Raw genomic sequence first — 20,015 nt, 5'->3', positions numbered from 1 at the left:
CTATTGAAAGTCCTGAACAAGCTCAGGTCTTTCAAGGGACAAGTTGCTCTAGTAGCCCCGGACTGGCCCAAGAGCAATTGGTTCCCCCTTCTTCTGGAATTGGGTCTCCGGCCTCAACGGATCCCCAATCCCAAACTGTCTTAATCAGTACAAATGAGGACTGTGTTCGCTTCCTCAGGAATTCTCAAAACCCTAACTTTATGGACTTCATGAAGTTCGCGGCTAAAAGAGATGCAAATATTGATCCTCAGAATATCCTTTTCTTAGAATCGGATAAAAGAGAATCAACATTGCGTCAGTATGAGGAGGAGGACCCGGATGGTGAGCGGGCACTCCGCCAGACTAGTGGAATATAAAATAATGATAACAAATATAATTGTAAAACATATATAGTTATATATAGATGTAAATAAATACAGATGCATGTGAGAGCTACTCTCTGCCACCCCCCGATGAGCTGGCGGAGCCAGTTGAGCGGCCGCTAGCGCGGTGGGTAGGCTGGGGGGTGACCAAGGGAGGGAGAGAGCTGAGAAGAGACCCGAAGAGGACCCAGCACAAGCGGGAGGGGTGGCCAACCCAACCCGAACGCACGAGGTACCCCCCCTGGATCCCAGGAAGAGAACAGTACTAAGAGCCAGACTCAAGACCCCCCCTGTAACTCCTGTATCCTCCCTGGGTAGGGAGGAAGAGGGGAGGAGAGCCCGGTTGGTTGCTGTGGCAACCGTGAGCGAGCGTGGACTGCCTCCCCCCAGCTATGGGGAGGAAGGCAGGTAGGGGGACTGAGCTGGTGGCTCATGGCGATCGTCTGGCCCACCGCGAACGTGGTAGGACCACACGGACGAATAGGCCAGGCGAAAGAGATAGCCTAGGCTAACTCAAACCGTCTCTAACATGCAACATAAATAATATACAGATAACACATCGTATTAAAATAGAAAGGAAGGAAATCGAGAGAAAAGAAAAAGAAACGTCCAAGAGATGTTAGGCTAGCCTCCCGGGGAGGTAGGAAATCCAACTACTCGGGAGCTGGCCTCTGCCGATACATAAAACGGAGGGCGACGGCCAGGGTGGTAGGACTATAGAGAGAGAGGGGTTATGACCCCACCTGCCTAACAGACCTAGACAAAGGCACATGCATGCATGAACACTGAGCTAAGACATAAGGCATAGGATTTCCGAATAATACGATGAAAATCTAAATTTCGGTAGCACACCTTGCACCACACATAAAATTAATCATAAAATTAATCATAAATACTGCACAGCAATAGCTACGACGATATGGAAGACTGAAGGAGCTAGCTAAAAACACACGAGGCGAGCCGGTATGGCGAGCCCGAGACCAGACGCAGGAGGTGCCGTTAATATACCTAAAAAATGGTTGAAAACGGATCCTGTCTGGTTAAAATTACATGTAACCTTTCGGCAGTATACTTAACTTAGCTGCGGCGATGGCTTGAAGTTCCATAATTGTAGTAAAATCCAAATTAGCAATCACAAACACAGAGAGCAAAAAAGCATGTGCGAGCAAGGTGTCGCTAACGGAAAGGATGACCACGAGAGGCGCTGGTGTTAGCGTGGGAGGGTGAGTAGTAGTAGTTGCTGGCGCAGGCTGTGTACCAGCTCTCTCTAATAGGGGGATTTTGGTGGAGGAGAATTCTAAATGACAAGAGGTCCGTGGTAGTGGTCTCACTCACCCCAGTACCATACCGACACCCTCTTTTTATTTAGGGTGAGCGAGTCAGGATACTCTGACATCCCCCTCTTTTATTTTCTCTGGTAATGTTAGTATTATTTACCTTAGAAATATGAACTGAAGAGGTATTTCACAAAGCGACACGGGCTGGGCCCAGAAAAAAAAGCTCGGGCTTTTACTACAAGCTTCATGAACTCAAAATGGGGAGGGGGGGGGAGGGGAGGCACCAGTTCCAAATGCCCCGCCCCCTCAGTGTCCCCATGCAGTTATGCCTAGGCTGAACTGTTGTAAAATTCTATTGGCACATTTCTCAGGTTAACAAAAAAGGAGTTGATCATTGTATGGTCCACCTGTATCCTCCTCAAACCAATTGAGCAAGGGCAGGTGGCTTTTATCTGTCCTCCAGCCAGTCTGATTTGCTGATGATCAACGAAGTGTCTGTCATTCCAGGTTTAAGAATAACCCTTTTAACTCTTCATTGACCCCAAGCCAAGTGTTATCCTGATATACTCTCCTCTGGTTGGTGTCATGTGCATAGATGGGATCACTCTGGTTATAACTACTCCACAGCAGATACCCAAAGTTATTCAATGAATTCCTTGAGCCAGATCTTCTGACTGAAGGGCAAGGACCCCTTTTCCTCAGTCAAGTTGTCCTGGCTATTGAGGAGCTTTGAACAGTCTTGTCCATCTCATTATTTTAGTCTTCCCAAGTTTGATGTCACTCTTTGTAGCCCAACTTAGGCACTGAATAATTCTTGGGAGAGGCCTCAGGTAAGATCTCACCCTAAAGATTTATTCTGCAATCTGTAGCCTTGTAGTGTGGAGACAAGTTGCATTGTATCTTACCTGGCTTTCAGAGGGCTGGGGATTCCTTTTATTCTTGTTACTGATAAGACCCAAGATTCTCTTGATCCCCGCCCTTCACGAATTTTGTTATTGGAACTGTATTGGATGCTGTGTCTAGTACAAAGCTTGTAGCACTATCTATGAGAGCTTGACTTTGTAGCATTGGCAGACTCAAAAAGTTGATGTCCAGAACACTCTTTTCATCTGATATCATGAAGTGACTAGCAGACATAGCATTCCTCCTGTGAAGAGGACAGCCATCCAATTTGGATGAAATCATTCTAACCAGGGTCATTGGCCCATCCCTAGCCATTCAAAGAATTTTTCAGTTGACAGGTAATGGTTGCAGGTGTCTAGTGGGTACCTGACTACATTTACCTCATTTTACCCAGTTAACAAGCCCACAAGTCCTTGAACCTTTTTCCTTAGGATGTGTAGTGAGTGCTCAATACGTTGTGTAGCAAGGCTGCAGTCAGGTTGAGTGTGTACTGGATGGGCTGCGATGTATACAGACTTCACAATCAGGCATTTATTTTAGGACTTCAACTCATAAGGTGTGACTCCCTCCTCTCTCCATTTTAACAGCAAAAGGAGGGGAGGTGGCATGGGGGGAAGTTACATTGTGGTAAAGCTGGTATCTGAATCCATCAATTTTTGGTTGACCCAGGTACTATCTGCCTTCTAATCTTTAGGACAGCACTTGGTTGTCCAAAGTTTTTTTTAGAGTGAAAGTTCAGGTACAACTCACTCGCTTAGAGCTCTGTCACTTTTGCATCCCAGTGCCAGATTTACATAGGAGGTTACAGTAGTCATTATTTCTGTCATTATAATTATGGCCAGGAGCTTGCAGTTGGAGATTCAGCTTTCCAGTTAGTTGATAGACGAACGATCTCCTGCGATACAGGAGATAGTTTGTATGCCTGTAGAACAATTGTTAAAATTTTTAAGTAACTTGTATTTTTATTAGGTTTTACAAACCAGAGCCTTTCACTTTAATCTCACCCGAGCCACCTTGTGTAGCCTCTGATGTTAAAGGAAACAGTGGTTGTTGTCAGCAGGCAATTGTGGGGAGGGAGCTCTCCCCATTCATTTACCTATCACCAGTTAACTATAGGCAATCCCTGGTTATCAGCAGTCTCGGTTATGGTGACCCAGTTTATGGTGGTTGTCTAGCATCATAAAGTCGGCAACTATGGGGCCATAACGGGCCAAGTTTCGGTTATCAGCGCCATTAACTGGTTATCGGCACCATTAACCAAAACTCGGCGCCATAAGCACCATAAAACGCAGAGTTTCTCTTAATGGCGGTTTTTGCTTACCAGCACCCAGCCGAGAATGGAACCACCATTGTTAACCGGGGACTGCCTGTACTTTGTTACCATGGTTCAGTGACCAGTTGGATATTGCAATGAGAAATATTTGTACAAAATTATCATGTATGTATACCTAGGAAAGTAAAGATGAGAAAATTTTCTGATATATTTAAGTCCTCTATATTTTTTCAGTGCCCTGCAACATTCCCCAGTCTGTTTTACAACACTTACGATGGCTTCTACAGAAAGATCAACTTGGCCAGGATGTTTTTCTTATAGGACCTCCTGGACCCCAGAAAAGATTGTTAGCTTTAGCATATTTACAGCTCACTAAACAAGAAGCAGAATATGTTACCCTCACAAGAGATACAACAGACACAGACCTCAAGCAAAGGAGAGAGATCAAAGGGGGTACTTCATTTTATCATGATCAGGTAATTTTTTTTATGAATTTTGTAATGTTTCAAAGATGTTTTTATTTTAAAAATTTATATTCCTGAGAACTTTTTCTTATTTTTGTGTACTATTATTTAAAAAGAATTGTAGTCAGATTTTAAACTGAGGTCTTATCTTGTATTTTTTTTCAGAGTGCTGTACGAGCAGCTGTGGAGGGTCGTATTTTAATTTTAGAAGGTATAGAAAAAACCGAAAGAAATGTTCTGCCAGTTCTTAACAACCTTCTTGAAAATAGAGAGATGCAGCTTGAAGATGGGAGATTTTTGATAGCTAGTCACAGATATGATAAACTTCTTCAGGTTTGTCTATATTAGAACTTTTGCACTATTCTGAGAAACAAGTTTTTAAAAAGATAGGTTTAACTTGTCAGAGTTGTAACAGTACTTAAAATTGTGCATCTTTGTGCAATGCACAGAGCGTGCTCAGCCAACTCCCTATTACATTATGAAATTATTGATGCTTAGTCTACTGTGCATATTGTTGGTATATGGATGCCCTGTCTTTATCTCCAAGTTTCTTGTGCATGTCTTTCTTCCAGTGTGTTACTGCTTGTGAAGTATATAGTTGTGCCAATGTTGGTGTTGATCATCTTTCCTGCCTGTTCACATCCATGAGTGGTGATCTGATATGTTGTGGCTGGTGTACTTTTTGATTTTTCTTCCTCCATATGTTTATGTGTCTATGCTTAGAATTATTCTACCCGAGTGTCCCATGGTGGTAGCTTGTGCTCATATTTTAGGTAATTCAGCCTGCCTGTTTTGTTTTGCAATTTATATGTGCTTGTGTTGTTTTAGTGTTTTTGAGTCTTTTTATGTCATTGTCCGTTTGTTTGTATGAGGATAAAAACTTTTGTTTTTATCACAGTTTGTGATAACTATTCAACTGTCTAGTGTAGGTGACTTAAACCCTGCCCACGTTTAAGGTAAAGAGTGGAGCGACATGGCAGAGATCTCAATCATTTTTCTGCTGGCGTCTGACCAACATTGTTCGTTCCTGCAGCCTTCTGTCATCATTTGTTTGATGATGTACTCAGAATTTGTGGTAACTTTCTTGATTATTAGTTTTGCTAATGATGTTAACGCTTAGTTTATGATTCTTTGCTTTGTTAGTTACTTAGTGAACTTTTACTTAGCACAATGTCAGATACTAGTTCTTCCACTGCTTGCTTTTGTATTGAAGGATATAAGACTAGTTTAGTTAAGCTGTCAGCCAACTCATACTAATTGTGTCAAATGTAGGGGACAGGATTGTGATATTGAGAATACCTGTGTTGAATGTCAAGACTGGGATGTAAAGAAGTGGAAAGCTTAAAAATCTTATTTGCTTAAGCTTGAAAGGGAGAAAAAGACGAAGGTGGCCTCTAGAACCAAAGGTAGAGCTAACCTTGATTTGGCTTGGCTATTAGAGGAAAGTACTGTCCCTTCATGGCTGCTTCTTGCTGTTTCTCCAATTCTTAGTCCTGAGACTTCTTAACCACCCACTCCTATTCTAAACACTCATGCTTCCAAACCCGATCCCATTGCCAGTCTCGAATCAAGGTTTGATCCAAAGCTTCATTTAATTGTAAGTCCAATGTCTGAGTTATGTACTTGAGTGAAAGTGCCCTTTGGAAAAGTGTTAGCATATGTGAAAAGTGATAGTGTTGACTGTGGAGGAGGTGGCTTCCCATCCTGTTGGTGCTCCTAGATGAAAGTCCCTGTCCCACTGCCTAAACCTGGGAGATGTACCAGAGGTCAAATGGAGGCTAGTGGAGTTTGCCCACGGGATGTCACCCCCTCAGTCGCATCTGCTTCTCCCCCCCAGGGTATTGACATAAGTGCAGTGGAAAGGTGTTGGTGTGATTGCACATCAACTCTCCTCCAACTCCAAAGGCCTCCAGCCCCAACCAAAAGTGCATGTCGTGCTATACTGCCTCTTCTTGCCCTCGCAGGAGACACTTAGATGGAGCTCTCTGCTCCCCTCCTCCAGCTAAAAGGCACAGAGAGCCTAGTCTCAGCCCCCAACCCTCCTGCAGCTTCTCTGAGACTCCTGCCCCCTCTGTGGCTCGTGCCCAGGAGTCTGACTGGGACAGTTAGGAGCCATTTCTGCTGTATGTGGAGCACCAGCTCTTGGCTCCCAGGCACCCAAAAGAGCCTTCCAAGCCGAAATGGCAGCTCCCGTATACAAGCGTCAGACTCCACCCGATGCGGGGGTGCCAACTCCAGTGATTCTGGCGCTAGCTCATGGGCGCTCGCCTCCACCTCACCACCGTAAGCTCTTGCACTAACTCGAGGATCCGTCGTTGGAGCCTATTAAGTGCCATCTAGAGGCTATTATGAGCTTTATTAAGATTCCAGCTGCTTCCTCAGTCTTTTAGGACCCTGCATTGTTTCTTCTGATGAAGAAGTGTTTGAGTAAGAAACCACCTCTCGGTTGGCCTATGCTTTATTACTCCGTAATTTTTTGGCCAGCTTTCCCGATTTTTTCCTACTCGCAGCTCCAGTTCCTTCAGCCACTACCTTTTTTTATGAGGGATCATGCAGATGCCTCTGCTCAACTCCCCAAAATGGTAGTGTCCTCATCTTCAAGGAAAACACCCCAGGAGGTTGATGACTGGCTGACTGCTCAGAGAGAAGAGGGCAAAGCCACCCTAGCTTGGCCCAGTGCCAGATTTATTTGCAGGAGATACCTCTCCTATGCTACTGGAGAAGCTCCCTCTTTGGGAGCCACTGCTTCTGCCCAAGGGGACTTCTCCAGCCTCATAGAGGACTGCCCTCGTTTGTCAGAAGACCTGGCCTCCGACTGGTTAGATGTATTGCCCTGTGGAGACAAGGCCACCAGAGGTGGTTTCCATGAACTCGCCTCCCTCTTCTCCATGGGCATATTGAAGAAAAGGGGGTTGTGGTGCTTCTTCACCATGAGAGGAGTTACCCCTCACACAGAAGTCTGCTCTCCTTTTCACCCCGCTTGGCCAGCAATATCTCTTTCCGCACATATTCTGGAGATGTCGTCAGACCTCCAGAAGAAGTCTGCCCAAGACCTGCTGACGCAGTCCACTAAACTTCCGAAAGAATCCTCCTCTTCCAAGTCTGTTTCTCCCTTTCAACTTCAGCCCTCTCCCAGAGGCAGACAGAGACTCCAGTCAAGACCACAAACCAGCCTATATTTTTTGAAGTCAGCTAAGAAACTGTTGTTCAAATCTTCCAAGAAATTAAAGATCTGTCCTTTGTGCTCCTGTAGTAGCCAGACTTTTCCACTTTTGGGAGGAATGGAGCTCCTCCTCCTCCTCCTCCTCCTCCTCCTCCTCCCCTCCTCCTCCTCCTCCTCCTCCTCCTCTCGTTTCCATCACGCCAGCATTGATGCTCCTCAGAGGTAAAGTATGAGTTAAACTGTCAATAGTTTTAGAGTTAAATCGTCAATTATTTTCATTTTTCATTTTGAATTATTAATTTGTATTCATTTCTGATGTTAGAGGTTATAATTTTAACATTAATTACAATGTGGAAAGCTTCAAGTGATTTCCATTTATTTCTTATGGATCGGTCTACAAGAATTTTAAGTTACGAGCTTGCTCTTGAACGAACTTGTAAACTGAGGTACCAATGTAATTCTATTTTAAAAGTCTCAGGAGGCCTAGAAAGTCACGGTGAAGTTTTTCTTACTTCATTCACACAAAATAAAATATACAGTACAGTAGTGCCTCAGGACACAAAATTAATCCATTCCGAAGCGGCCTTCGTAACTTGGTTTTTTTGTATCTCAAACTACGTTTTACATGTAAATTGCCTAATTCATTCCAAGCCCTACAAAAGCACCACAGTAAATTTTATAATAAAGCTAAATTGACCAATAAACAATGAAATACAGCAATTTGGGCCATTCAATACCTAACATAACCTTTACATATTGTAGTACTACCTATAAATAAAGTGTATTAGTGTACAGGGTACAAGAAATACTGTACGTACATGTACGTACATATGTAGTAAAATGTGGAACCTTACCTTTTGAGTGAGGCGATCTCCAAAAATAGCAGCAGAGGAGAAGGACAAATGGCAGAAAACATGAACACTTAACTTTACGAAACACATTAAAAAATGGCAGAAAACATTAACACCAAACTTTATGAAACACATTAACAAATGGCAGAAAACATTAACACTTAACTTTACAAAAAACTTAAAATTATTATTTATTTTTTTTTTTTCTGATTTAAAAATTTTTTTTACTTTTTATACTTTACGTTTTTTACAAAATTTCAATTTCTGGGCTCAGCTCGTGTCGGCCTATGAAAGTATCCTTAATATCATTCTTTCTAGGCAAAATTAATCTAAAATTACCAGAGAAAAACAAAATTAAGAAAATGTCAGTAAAACTGACTCGCTCACTCTATAAAAGAAGTGTCAGTATGAGAATAGGGGCGAGTGGGATCACTACCACGAGTCATTCACCATTTAGACCTTCCAATCTAAAATCCCCACCAGAGAGAGCTGATACGAAAGGGTGATGCGGCCGCTACTACTACTACTACTGACGCCACGGACAGCAGCGCCCCTAGCGGTCATCCTTAATCTTTAGACTTACACGTTTGTGCGCATTTTTTCCCTTTCGATGCCGTGTTTTCTTGGATTACCAACCTTTATTTTCATTCCATTGTTGGAAACGTGCTGCCATCGCATCGGACCTAAGTTTTTAAGTGCCTCATTACAAGTAAGTTATTTTACCGTATTTTAGTCTTCCAGGACCAGTATTTTCCTTCTAATAGGTCATATACGGTCTCCCGGTTGACTCGTGGCGGCGCCATGCCGCCTCATGTTAAGAATTCCCGGTCTCCCATACTGGGACTTCTTATACTTATGGGCTTACTATATCACGTTCATCGTTTATTACATCGTTTTTATTGCTAGGACAGCCCTTTTACCATTTCTCTTAGTTTGGTATTTAGGGCTATTCTGTGTTTCTGGCCCAGCATCCCGGCTCTTGCTCTTCATCGGCTATTGCTGGCTCCGAGTAGTCAACTGTTCCTCGGAACAGTTTGCCTCCTCCTGGGCTTCTTTTTCTTTTACTAAATGTGTCTTTTCCCTCTTTTACGATGTATTATTAGTTTTATTTAGGGTGTTAGGCTAGCCTAGGTGCATGTCCATGTGTTGGTACAGTCTGGTTCACGTGGCCTTCCATGGTTGTGTTGCTATCGCGGCTTAGGCCACTTGCGGTCACGTGTTCCATAGTACCTTACCGCCCTTTCCCCATTCCCTCCCTACCAGGTTATAGGGAGGGGTTCTGGGGGACTCCTTGTTACCATGACAACCACAGTAGCCTTCCTCCCTCTTTCTCTGAGGAGGCCAGGAGCTCCCTCCCAGCTGGGGTATAGGGCGACCACTTGTCTCGGGTACCGGGTCACCGAGCGGGTAGTTGTAGGGACGGGGAGGGGTAGGCCACCCCCCCCTCTCTCTCTCCGCCGCGTTACGCCGGGAACCCCCCCCCATTGCTCAGTCCCACCCTTCCCCTACTGTAACGAACGGAGCCTCCGCTGCAGCCGGGGCCCCTTTGGTTATAGTTCGTTTGGCTCCGCCAGCGGGCGGGGTGGTCACTACTAGTGGTCTATTGCTTGCCTACTATATCCTGCCTTTTTTCCTACCCGCTACCGGAGGAGAGCTTGCTTCTTACCCGGGCACTCTTCTAGTAGACGGGGAAAAGATTTATATATTTCGTTATAAATATAAGGATGTACCCTAATTTTACGGTGAATTTTAGTATTAACTAACTTTGTGTATACCATCTCCGTCGTTCTCCGTCGTGGTTTCATGGCTCACCACCACTCCTGGTTGGATTTTTTTCTCCTGTCTCCGGCGTAGCCTTAGACAACTCCAACCGCCTAGTTACCACACGTATTATGGCGGGGCTCTGGTTTAATCTAACTTTCACGCTCCGGCATGCAGCGGAGCAATTGTTAGGCTGTAAGTGTTCTCCTGATACTTATGTATCTTTCCACTTACAGGCTACCAACTGTCAGGTCCTGGGGAGTAACGCGACAGCTTTTCACACCCCTGCGACCCACGATGAGTGCAGGACTCACGCCCCGTGTGCCACGACCTTCAACGCTATGATCGTCTGGCACCCAGAAGCCTGCACCATTTGCTATGACTTTGTCAGTCAGCTGGTGGGGGGGGTAAGTCGACTTTTAGACTTCTTTATCGTATTACTAAAAACACTTAGTCATAAGCTTGTTAAACCCCGTCCCCGCCGCTAGAAGCTTCATTTCGCCTTCTCTTTCAGGCTGCCGCCGTGAAGGAAGTCGCCTTAGCAACCCTGAAGGGCTTTGGGTGTGGGCGGCTTCGGGAAGAACGCCGCCAAGGGCCAGCCGTACATCTGAGATAAGAAGCTGGCCGTTCAGATCTTCCCCGGCGGCAAGTCAACAGGTTACGTTGATCCCATTTCGGCAGCCCCTCTCATCGCTTCCATACAACAAGAGGTGCAGCAGTCGTACGGGTCCGCGGCCACGCAGGAGCTGGTCCCAGACGTCGCAACTTTGGACCTGAACATTGAACCTATGGCGGTAGGGGCGGAGGATTTGTTGCTTGAGGTAGGTGTGTCGGGCGCCCAAGGTCTTTCCTTGGGCGCTCCTGGCGGATCTTCTCCTGTCCCTTCTACTGCTTCTTTTTCAAGGCTTTACGGGATCTGAGATCCCTGCCCGCTCTCCCGCTCTCTCTGTACCCCCAAAGGTGAAGGGACAGAGAGAACAGAAGACCCTCCACAAGACGACTTCTAAGAAGTCGTCGTCGTCTTCTTCAGCAAAGAAGTCTTCGACTTCCTATGGCTGACGCGGTGAAGGCTAAGCCGAGCTCTTCGTACTCCAAGAGCTCTAGAGCAAGGCTTCTAAGGAGAAGGCTCGCGCTTCAGCCGAGCCAAACGTCTTCTCCGGCCTCCACCGCATCCACTCCGGCAACGCCGGTTGGAGTAGCGGGACCGAGCTCCTTTGATCCCACTGCCTTCTCAGCAGTGGTGATGCAACAGGTGGGAGAGATGGTCGGCTCGCAGGTCTCCGCCTCGGAACCAGGTTGAACAGATGTTTGCGCAGCTGTCAAACACCCTCAGTCAGTCGGGCCAATCCATCCAAGATCTCTCTAACAGAGTTAGAGAGAATGAGGACCGAGTAGCTGGGCTTTCTCAGGCTCCTCAACCAATCTCCCCAGTAACAGGTACTGGCATTCTTCAGCTACCTCCATATGAGTCTCTACCAGCCTTCTCCATGGATAACCCATGGAGAGTGGCCGCTTATGCTCCATTCAAGGACGGTATGATCTCTGTCCCGGAGTGTGGAACTCGAAGGATTGAGGACTTCGAGTTTTATCCTCCGGATAACTCAGCCTTTCATTAGATTAATGCTAGCTGACCGTGGCGGCCCTCACTAGAGGGAGGACAAGATTTCCCGAAGAAACGTAGCTAGTATAAGTAGAGAGCACGCACAGCGGGAATGGGTTCACTGCCTGGAGGACTGGGAGTGTACCAACACTAAGCTCCAGGCTTTCAAGAGTCCTTTCACTATTTTTGCGATGGAGGAGAGGGGCTTCTCTTCGTTCGCATAGCAAAATAGTGGAAGCGACTCTTCAGGCAGTCCTCAAGGATGAGCCCATGCCACAGCTGAGGGAAGCTGATTCTACTTCTCCGCTCTTTCCAGCCTTTGGAGAATTGTGGGAGAACTTGCCTGCCACATTCACGATTGGTAAGCTTAAGCCAGACTGCGCAATGGACCAGTTTGGCGAAAAGCTTCCAAGGCTGCCTGATACTTTGATTCAGGCAGAGTTCGATGCTCGAACTAGGTTTGGGCGGTCCCTCAACTCCTTGATTATCACTGAAATGGCGGCACTGTCGTATGGCACAGAACCGCTATTCAAGTTTCTGGCCAAGTCTCAGCTCCAAACAGTTCAGACGGATGCTTTCGACTTCTTCCAAGCTAGGAGGAACTGCCGAAAGCATGTTCTGCAGGATTGCACTATTAGGCACGAACCTAATAGACTCCTGGCTTCCAGCATGTGGGGGGCGGACCTCTTCCCAGAGTCCGCTGTGAATGAGGTGCACCACGAGGCTGCTAGGCTCAACCAAGCCTTAGGGCTAGGTGGGGCATCTCTTCTAAGAGGAAGCAAGAATCCGCCCCTGCTGCTGGTAAGAAACTCAAGAAGTCTGGTAAAAGGTTCCAGCTTACCAGAACATCAGCAGCAACAGCAGTTCGTTCAGGCCGTCCCAGTTACCCAACAGGACAACCATCGACTTCGAAACAGGCCCAACCCATCCTCCTGTTGTCCCCTCAGTCGCAACCTTCAACCTCCTACGCAGTCTCGCCGGCCTTCAACTCTATGTATGAAGGTCAGGCTTACCCAGCTTTAATAGGCTTTCGAGAGGTAGCCAGGGCGAGAGGCCACTTTCGCACCAGCGTGGCACAGCGGGAGACGGGCAAGGGGAACGGCAATTCAGAGGAGGGCGCGGAGGTCAACCCGCCCAACAACAGTGAGGCTCCCCAGGTAGGAGGGAGGCTGTTCCTCTTCCGTCACAGGTGGGGGTTCAGCAATGGGCACAGAGTATCGTGTCCAAAGGATTGGGTTGGAGTTGTTGGATCAAAGATCCCCCTCCAATCAAATCATTTTATCAGGAACCATCGGAAAGGAATTGACAGATTACACGGAGGAACTCCTTCAGAAAGGAGCTATTGCGAGAGTCAAGCATCTAAAATTTCAAGGTCGCTTATCAGCGTGCCAAAAGAAAGGCTCAACAAAAAGAAGGGTAATCTTAGCAATTGTCCAAAGCTAAACTCTTTGCATTCGTTGCGACAAGTTCAAAATGCAAAATGCTTACCATCTCGCAAGTAAGGACCTTACATCCCCGTGGGGCCGTCACATGCTCCATCGATCTTACAGACGCATACTCATATATCTATATGCCAGCACTTCCGCCATTTCCTAGGCTTCAAACTAGGAAATCAGACTTCTCATTCAAAGTGATGCCCTTCGGTCTGAATGTAGCCCCCAAGTATTCACGAAAATAGCAGAAGTGGTAGTTCAACAGTTGAGAACTCAAGGATAATGGTAGCAGCATACCTCGACGATTGGTTGATCTGGGCACCAACAGTCGAGGAATGTCTCAAGCCACAAAAAAAGGTAGTTCAATTTCTGGAACATCTGGGGTTCCAGATAAACAAGACAAAATCCAGACTTACTCCAGAGTCTCGTTTTCAGTGGCTAGGAATCCAATGGGATTTGTCTTCCCACAATCTGTCAATTCCGGTGGTCAAAAGGAAAGAAATAGCCAAGTCTGTGAAACAATTTCTCAAATTGCAAACAAACATCAAGGAGAAACCAGGAAAGAATCCTAGGTTCTCTTCAGTTTGCCTCAGTGACAGACATCCTCCTGAAAGCAAGGCTGAAAGATATAAACCGAGTTTGGCGATCGAGAGCAAACGCCAAATCTCGAGACAAGTTGTCAGTAATTCCACAGATCCTTCGCAATCAGCTCCGTCCATGGACAAAAGTGAAGAACCTGGCCAAACTAGTACCCCTTCAATATCCCCTTCCAGTGTTAACCATTCACACGGATGCCTCCCTGTCCGGGTGGGTGGGATATTCTCAATTCAAGCAAGTTCAGGGGACTTGGTCAGTTCAGTTCCGCCAGCTTCACATAAACGTTCTGGAAGCAATGGCAGTATTTCTTACCCTGAAGAAGACTTCTTCTTCCCCCGAAAAAGTCTCATCTAAGACTAGTTTTTTGGACAGTGCAGTGGTAGTTCATTGCACTCAACAGAGGAGGGTCCAAATCCAAAACATTGTGAACCATGTCATGATAGCCATCTTTGCACTAGCAGACAAACACAAAATGGCATCTGTCCGCCACTCACCCTGGCGGGGGTAAGAAATGTGATAGCAGACGCTTTGTCCCGGTCGGTCCCTCTGGAATCAGAATGGTCCCTGGACAACAGGTCATTCCAGTGGATATGCCGGAGAGTCCCAGGTCTCCAAGTAGATCTCTTCGCCTCACAAGCGAACCACAAGCTCCCTTGCTATGTGGACCCCAACCTGGACCCTCTGGCTTATGCCACGGACGCCCTGTCGTTAGATTGGAATCAGTGGAGAAAAATTTATGTCTTTCCTCCTCCAGTGAATCTTCTTTTGAAAGTCTTGAGCAAGCTGAGGACTTTCAAGGGACTAGTAGCTCTGATTGCTCCAGACTGGCCCAAGAGCAACTGGTATCCTCTGCTTCTGGAATTGGGTCTCCGACCTCAACGGATTACCCAATCCCAAGCTGTCACAATCAGTACAAATGAGGACTGTGTTCGCTTCTCAGGAATTCTCCAGACCCTAACTTTATGGACTTCATGAAGTTTGCGGCTAACAAAGATGCTAACATTGATCCACAAAACATCCTCTTCCTAGAATCAGATAAGAGAGAGTCAACTATTAGACAATATGACTCAGCTGTTAAAAAATTAGCATCCTTCCTGAAAGAATCAAACACTACAACCATGACAGTTTAACTTAGCTATATCCTTTTTCAGATCCTTGTTTGAAAAAGGCTTAGCAGCTAGCACTATTACTACTCATAAATCGGCTTTGAGGAAGATCTTTCAGTTGGGTTTCCAGATAGACCTAACAGAATCTTACTTTACGTCTATTCCCTAAAGCCTGTGCTAGACTTAGACCTTCTCAAAGGCCTACTGCAGTCTCATGGTTCTTAAATGATGTCCTCAAACTAGCCTCAGATACTGACAACTCGTCTTGTACATTCATAATGCTTCTTAGAAAGACGTTATTCTTATTAAGCCTAGCTTCAGGAGCTAGAATTTCAGAACTGTCGGGTCTATCCAGAGATGTGTCATGTGGAATTCCTCCCCTCAGGAGAAGTTCTGCTTGCACCGGACGTAGTTTTTTGGCTAAAAATGAGGACCTCTTGCAAGGTGGGCTCCTTGGAAAAGTCATCCCACTTCCGCAAGATCCTTCTCTCTGCCCAGTATCAACTTTAAGAGCCTTTCTATCTCGCACATCCCTCAAGATCCTCAGGTTCTCTCTTTATGAGAGAAAAAGGTGTACTTATCAGTAAAAGGAATTAGACAACAGATCCTTTACTTCATTAAACAAGCCAATCCTGATTCATTTCCAAAAAGCAACATGACATCAGAGGAGTAGCCACCTCAATTAACTACTTTCAACATATGAACTTTGAGGATCTTAAAAGTATACTGGATGGAAATCTCCGACAGTCTTTAAACGTCAGTACCTAAAGTCCTTGGAATCTTTAAAATTTTCTGCAGTAGCAGCGGGAAACATTGTTTCTCCTGATACTGTATAGTAGTCATAGTATAGATCCAGGTCTCCTTTCTACCTACCTCGTCCAACATGCCTCACCCTATTGCCATGCTACTTCGATACTCTAGCCTTAGCCGCTGAGATCATATTGGTGGATTGTCCCTTATTTTTTTGCTAGGGACATCCACACTAGTACTTATAATGTACTTCAGTGTCCCTACCCTTATTTTTATGCTAGGGTAGGACACAATGTGTTTGTATATTATGTAAATATCTTACTTAAGTGAATCTATTTTGTTAATTTGCATTGATTACTGGATATTATATATTTAATATAAGTTAATTTTAAGTACTTTACATTGTTTGCTTTCATTATCATGTCATTGTTTAGGATAAGTTAGCTTTAAGTACTTAGTTTGTATACTGTAATGTCCCTGATTCACTTATATTATATATCTCTTTTTTACAACTGATTTTCATTTGTCCTTATTCCCATCTTGTCTGTTTCTCTGGTACTCTTTCATAGGCCGACACGAGCTGAGCCCAGAAAAGGGATTTTGACGTAGGAAAAATCTATTTCTGGGTGATTGGCTCGTGTCGCCCTATGAAACCCACCTGTCTTTGTTTACCACCCTGCAGGACAGATGTTCATAGATTAAGGATGACCGCTAGGGGCGCTGCTGTCCGTGGCGTCAGTAGTAGTAGTAGTGCGGCCGCATCACCCATTTCGTATCAGCTCTCTCTGGTGGGATTTTAGATTGGAAGGTCTAAATGGTGAATGACTCGTGGTAGTGATCCCACTCGCCCCTATTCTCATACCGACACTTCTTTTATAGAGTGAGCGAGTCAGTTTTACTGACATTTTCTTAATTTTGTTTTTTCTCTGGTAATTTTAAGATTAATTTTGCCTAGAAAGAATGATATTAAGGATACTTTCATAGGGCGACACGAGCCAATCACCCAGAAATAGATTTTTCCTACGTCAAAATCCCTTTTCTTCACCACTTTCAATTTTCTGTTTTTTCATATCACTTGGATCTTCCTGTTTGCTTACTACTAAAGGCCTCTTTAAAAAAGGGATTTTGACGTAGGAAAAATCTGTTTCTGGGTGATTGGCTCGTGTCGCCCTATGAAATATCCTTAAGTTCATTATTTCTAGGTAAAATTAACCTAATATTACCAGAGAAAAAATAAAATCAAGAAAATGTCAGTAAACTGACTCGCTCACTCTATAAAAGAAGTGTTGGTATGGAAATAGGGGCGAGTGCGATCACTACCACGAGTCACTTACCATTTAGACCTTCCAACATAAAATCCCCACCTGAGAGAGCTGATACTAAAGGGTGATGCGATTGCTACTACTACTACTACCGACGCCACGCGGAGAGCAGCGCCCCTAGCGGTCATCCTTAATCTATGAACATCTTGTCCTGTAGGGTGGGTAAAAAGAAATAGGGTGGGTTTTATAGGGCGACACGAGCCAATCACCCAGAAATAGATTTTTCCTACGTCAAAACCCTCCTTTTCTGGGCTCAGCTCGTGTCGGCCTATGAAATAGTACCAGAGAAACAGACAAGATGGAATAAAGGACAAATGAAACCCAATAGTAAAAAAGTAATATAATATAAGTGAATCAAGACACATTACAGTATACTAACAAAAGTACTTAAAGCTAGCTTATACTAAACAAAGGCAGGGTAAACATAGCAAATTAATATAAAGTACTTAAAATTAGCTTATACTAGACATGGTGATACCTAATAGTGTAATGGCAAAAAGAACAATATAGAATGATTCACTTAATTTAAATATTTACAAAATATACAGACTCATTGTGTTCTACCCTAGCATAAAAATAAGGGTAGAAACACTGAAGTACATTATATGTACACACCGTGGATGTCCCTAGCAAAAAAATAAGGGGCATTCCACCAATACGATTCTAGCGGCTAAGGCTAGAGTATCCCGAGAAGCATGGCAATAGGGTGAGGCATGTTGGACGAGGTAGGTAGAAAGGAGACCTGGATCTATACTACAACTACTGTGCAGTATCAGGAGAAACAATGTTTCCCGCTGCTACTGCTGAAAATTTTTTAAAGATTCCAAGGACTTCAGGTAATGACGTTTAAGACTGCGTCGGTGTATTTCATCCAGTATACTTTTTAAGATCCTCAAAATTCATATGTTGGAAATAATTAATTGAGGTGGCTACTCCTCTGATATCATGTGCTTTTGGAAATGATTCAGGGTTGCCTTGTTTAATGAAGTAAAGGATATGTTGTTTGATTCCTTTCACTGATAAAGTGCCACCTTTTTCTCTCATAAAGAGAGGACCTGAGGATCTAGAGGATGTATTAGATAGAAAGGCTCTTAAAGTTGATACTGGGCAAAGAGAAGGATCTTGTGGAAGTGGGATGACTTTCCAAGGGGCCCACCTTGCAAGGGGATCCTCATTTTTAGCTAAAAAGCTGCGATTCGGAGAAAGTAGAACTTCTCCTGAGGGGAGTAATTCTACATGCCCCGCATCTCTGGATAGAGCCGACAGTTCTGAAATTCTGGCTCCTGAAGCCAGGCTTAACAAAAATAACGTCTTTCTAAGTAGCATTATGAATGTGCAAGACGAGTTGTCAGTATCTGAGGCTAGTTTGAGGACATCATTTAAGATCCATGAAACTGAAGTAGGCCTTTGAGAAGGTCTAAGTCTAGCACAGGCTTTGGGAATAGACGTAAAGTAAGATTCTGTTAAGTCTATTTGGAAACCCAACTGAAAGATTTTCTTCAAAGCCGATTTATTAGTAGTAATAGTGCTAGCTGCTAAGCCTTTTTCAAACAAGGTATCTGAAAAAGAAAAAGGATATAGCTAAGTTAACTGTCATGGTTGTAGTGTTTGATTCTTTCAGGAAGGATGCTAATTTTTTAACAGCTGAGTCATATTGTCTAATAGTTGACTCTCTTTTATCTGATTCTAGAAAGAGGATGTTTTGTGGATCAAATCTAGCATCTTTTTTAGCCGCAAACTTCATGAAGTCCATAAAGTTAGGGTCTGAAGAATTCCTGAGGAAGCGAACACAGTCCTCATTTGTACTGATTGCGACAGCTTGGGATTGGGAATCCGTTGAGGTCGGAGACCCAATTCCAGAAGCAGAGGATACCAGTTGCTTTTTGGCCAATCTGGAGCAATCAGAGCTACTAGTCCCTTGAAAGTCCTCAGCTTGCTCAAAACTTTCAAGAAAATTCACTGGAGGAAATACGTAGATTTTATTTTCTTCCATTGATTCCAGTCCAACGACAGGGCGTCCGTTGCATAAGCCAGAGGGTCCAGGTTGGGGGCCACATAGCAAGGGAGCTTGTGGTTTGCTTGTGAGGCGAAGAGATCTACTTGGAGACCTGGGACTCTCTGGCATATCCACTGGAATGGGAATGACCTGTCGTCTAGGGACTATTCTGACTCCAGAGGGACTGACCGGGACAGTGCGTCCGCTATCACATTTCTTACCCCTGCCAAGTGGGTGGCAGATAGATGCCATCTGTGCTTGTCTGCTAGAGCAAAGATGGCTATCATGACATGATTCACAGTGTTTGGATTTGACCCTCCTCTGTTGATGCAATGTACTACACTGCACTGTCCAAAAACTAGTCTTAGATGAGACTTCTTTGGGGGAAGGAGTCTCTTCAGGGTAAGAAATACTGCCATTGCTTCCAGAACGTTTATGTGGAGCTGGCAGAATTGAACGGACCAAGTCCCCTGAACTTGCTTGAATTGAGAATATCCCCCCCAACCGGACAGGGAGGCATCCGTGTGAATGGTTAGCACCGGAAGGGGATATTGAAGGGGTACCAATTTGGTAAGATTCTTCACTTTTGTCCATGGACGGAGCTGATTGCGAAGGATCTGTGGAATTACTGACAACTTGTCCCGGAGATTTGACGTTTGCTCTCGAATCGCCAAACTCGATTTATATCTTTCAGTCTTGCTTTCAGGAGGATGTCTGTCACTGAGGCAAACTGAAGAGAACCTAGGATTCTTTCCTGGTTTCTCCTTGACGTTTGTTTGCTTTTGAGAAATTGTTTCACAGACTTGGCTATTTCTTTTCCTTTTGACCACTGGAATTGACAGATTGTGGGAGGATAAATCCCATTGGATTCCTAGCCACTGAAAACGAGGACTCCGGAGTGAGTCTGGATTTCGTTTTGTTTATCTGGAACCCCAGATGTTCCAGAAATTGTACTACCTTCTTCGTGGCTTTGAGGCATTCCTCGACCGTTAGTGCCCAGATCAACCAATCGTCGAGGTACGCTACTACCATTATCCCTTGTGTTCTCAACTGTTGAACTACCACTTCTGCTATTTTCGTGAATACCTTGGGGGCTACATTCAGACCGAAGGGCATCACTTTGAATGAGAACTTCTGATTTCCTAGTTTGAAGCCTA

At 44.8% G+C, this 20,015-nt stretch overlaps 1 protein-coding gene across 1 annotated transcript in view; it reads left to right on the top strand.

Moving 5' to 3' along the window:
• Nucleotides 1-4,043: 4,043 nt before the first annotated feature.
• The window catches only part of LOC135202484 (von Willebrand factor A domain-containing protein 8-like), a 672,011-nt gene continuing 656,039 nt past the window's right edge, over nt 4,044-20,015 (top strand). Inside the window, exons 1-2 of the mRNA XM_064231895.1 lie at nt 4,044-4,291; nt 4,445-4,612. Coding sequence (XP_064087965.1) covers nt 4,553-4,612 — 60 coding nt within the window. The 5' untranslated portion in view covers nt 4,044-4,291; nt 4,445-4,552. The remainder of the gene's footprint in view (nt 4,292-4,444; nt 4,613-20,015) is intronic.

This window comes from Macrobrachium nipponense, chromosome 30 (genome assembly GCF_015104395.2).
Source record: "Macrobrachium nipponense isolate FS-2020 chromosome 30, ASM1510439v2, whole genome shotgun sequence".
Lineage (NCBI taxonomy): Eukaryota > Metazoa > Arthropoda > Malacostraca > Decapoda > Palaemonidae > Macrobrachium > Macrobrachium nipponense.
Note: the sequence above shows the minus strand (reverse complement) of the source record. Positions and strands in the feature narration are given on the sequence as shown.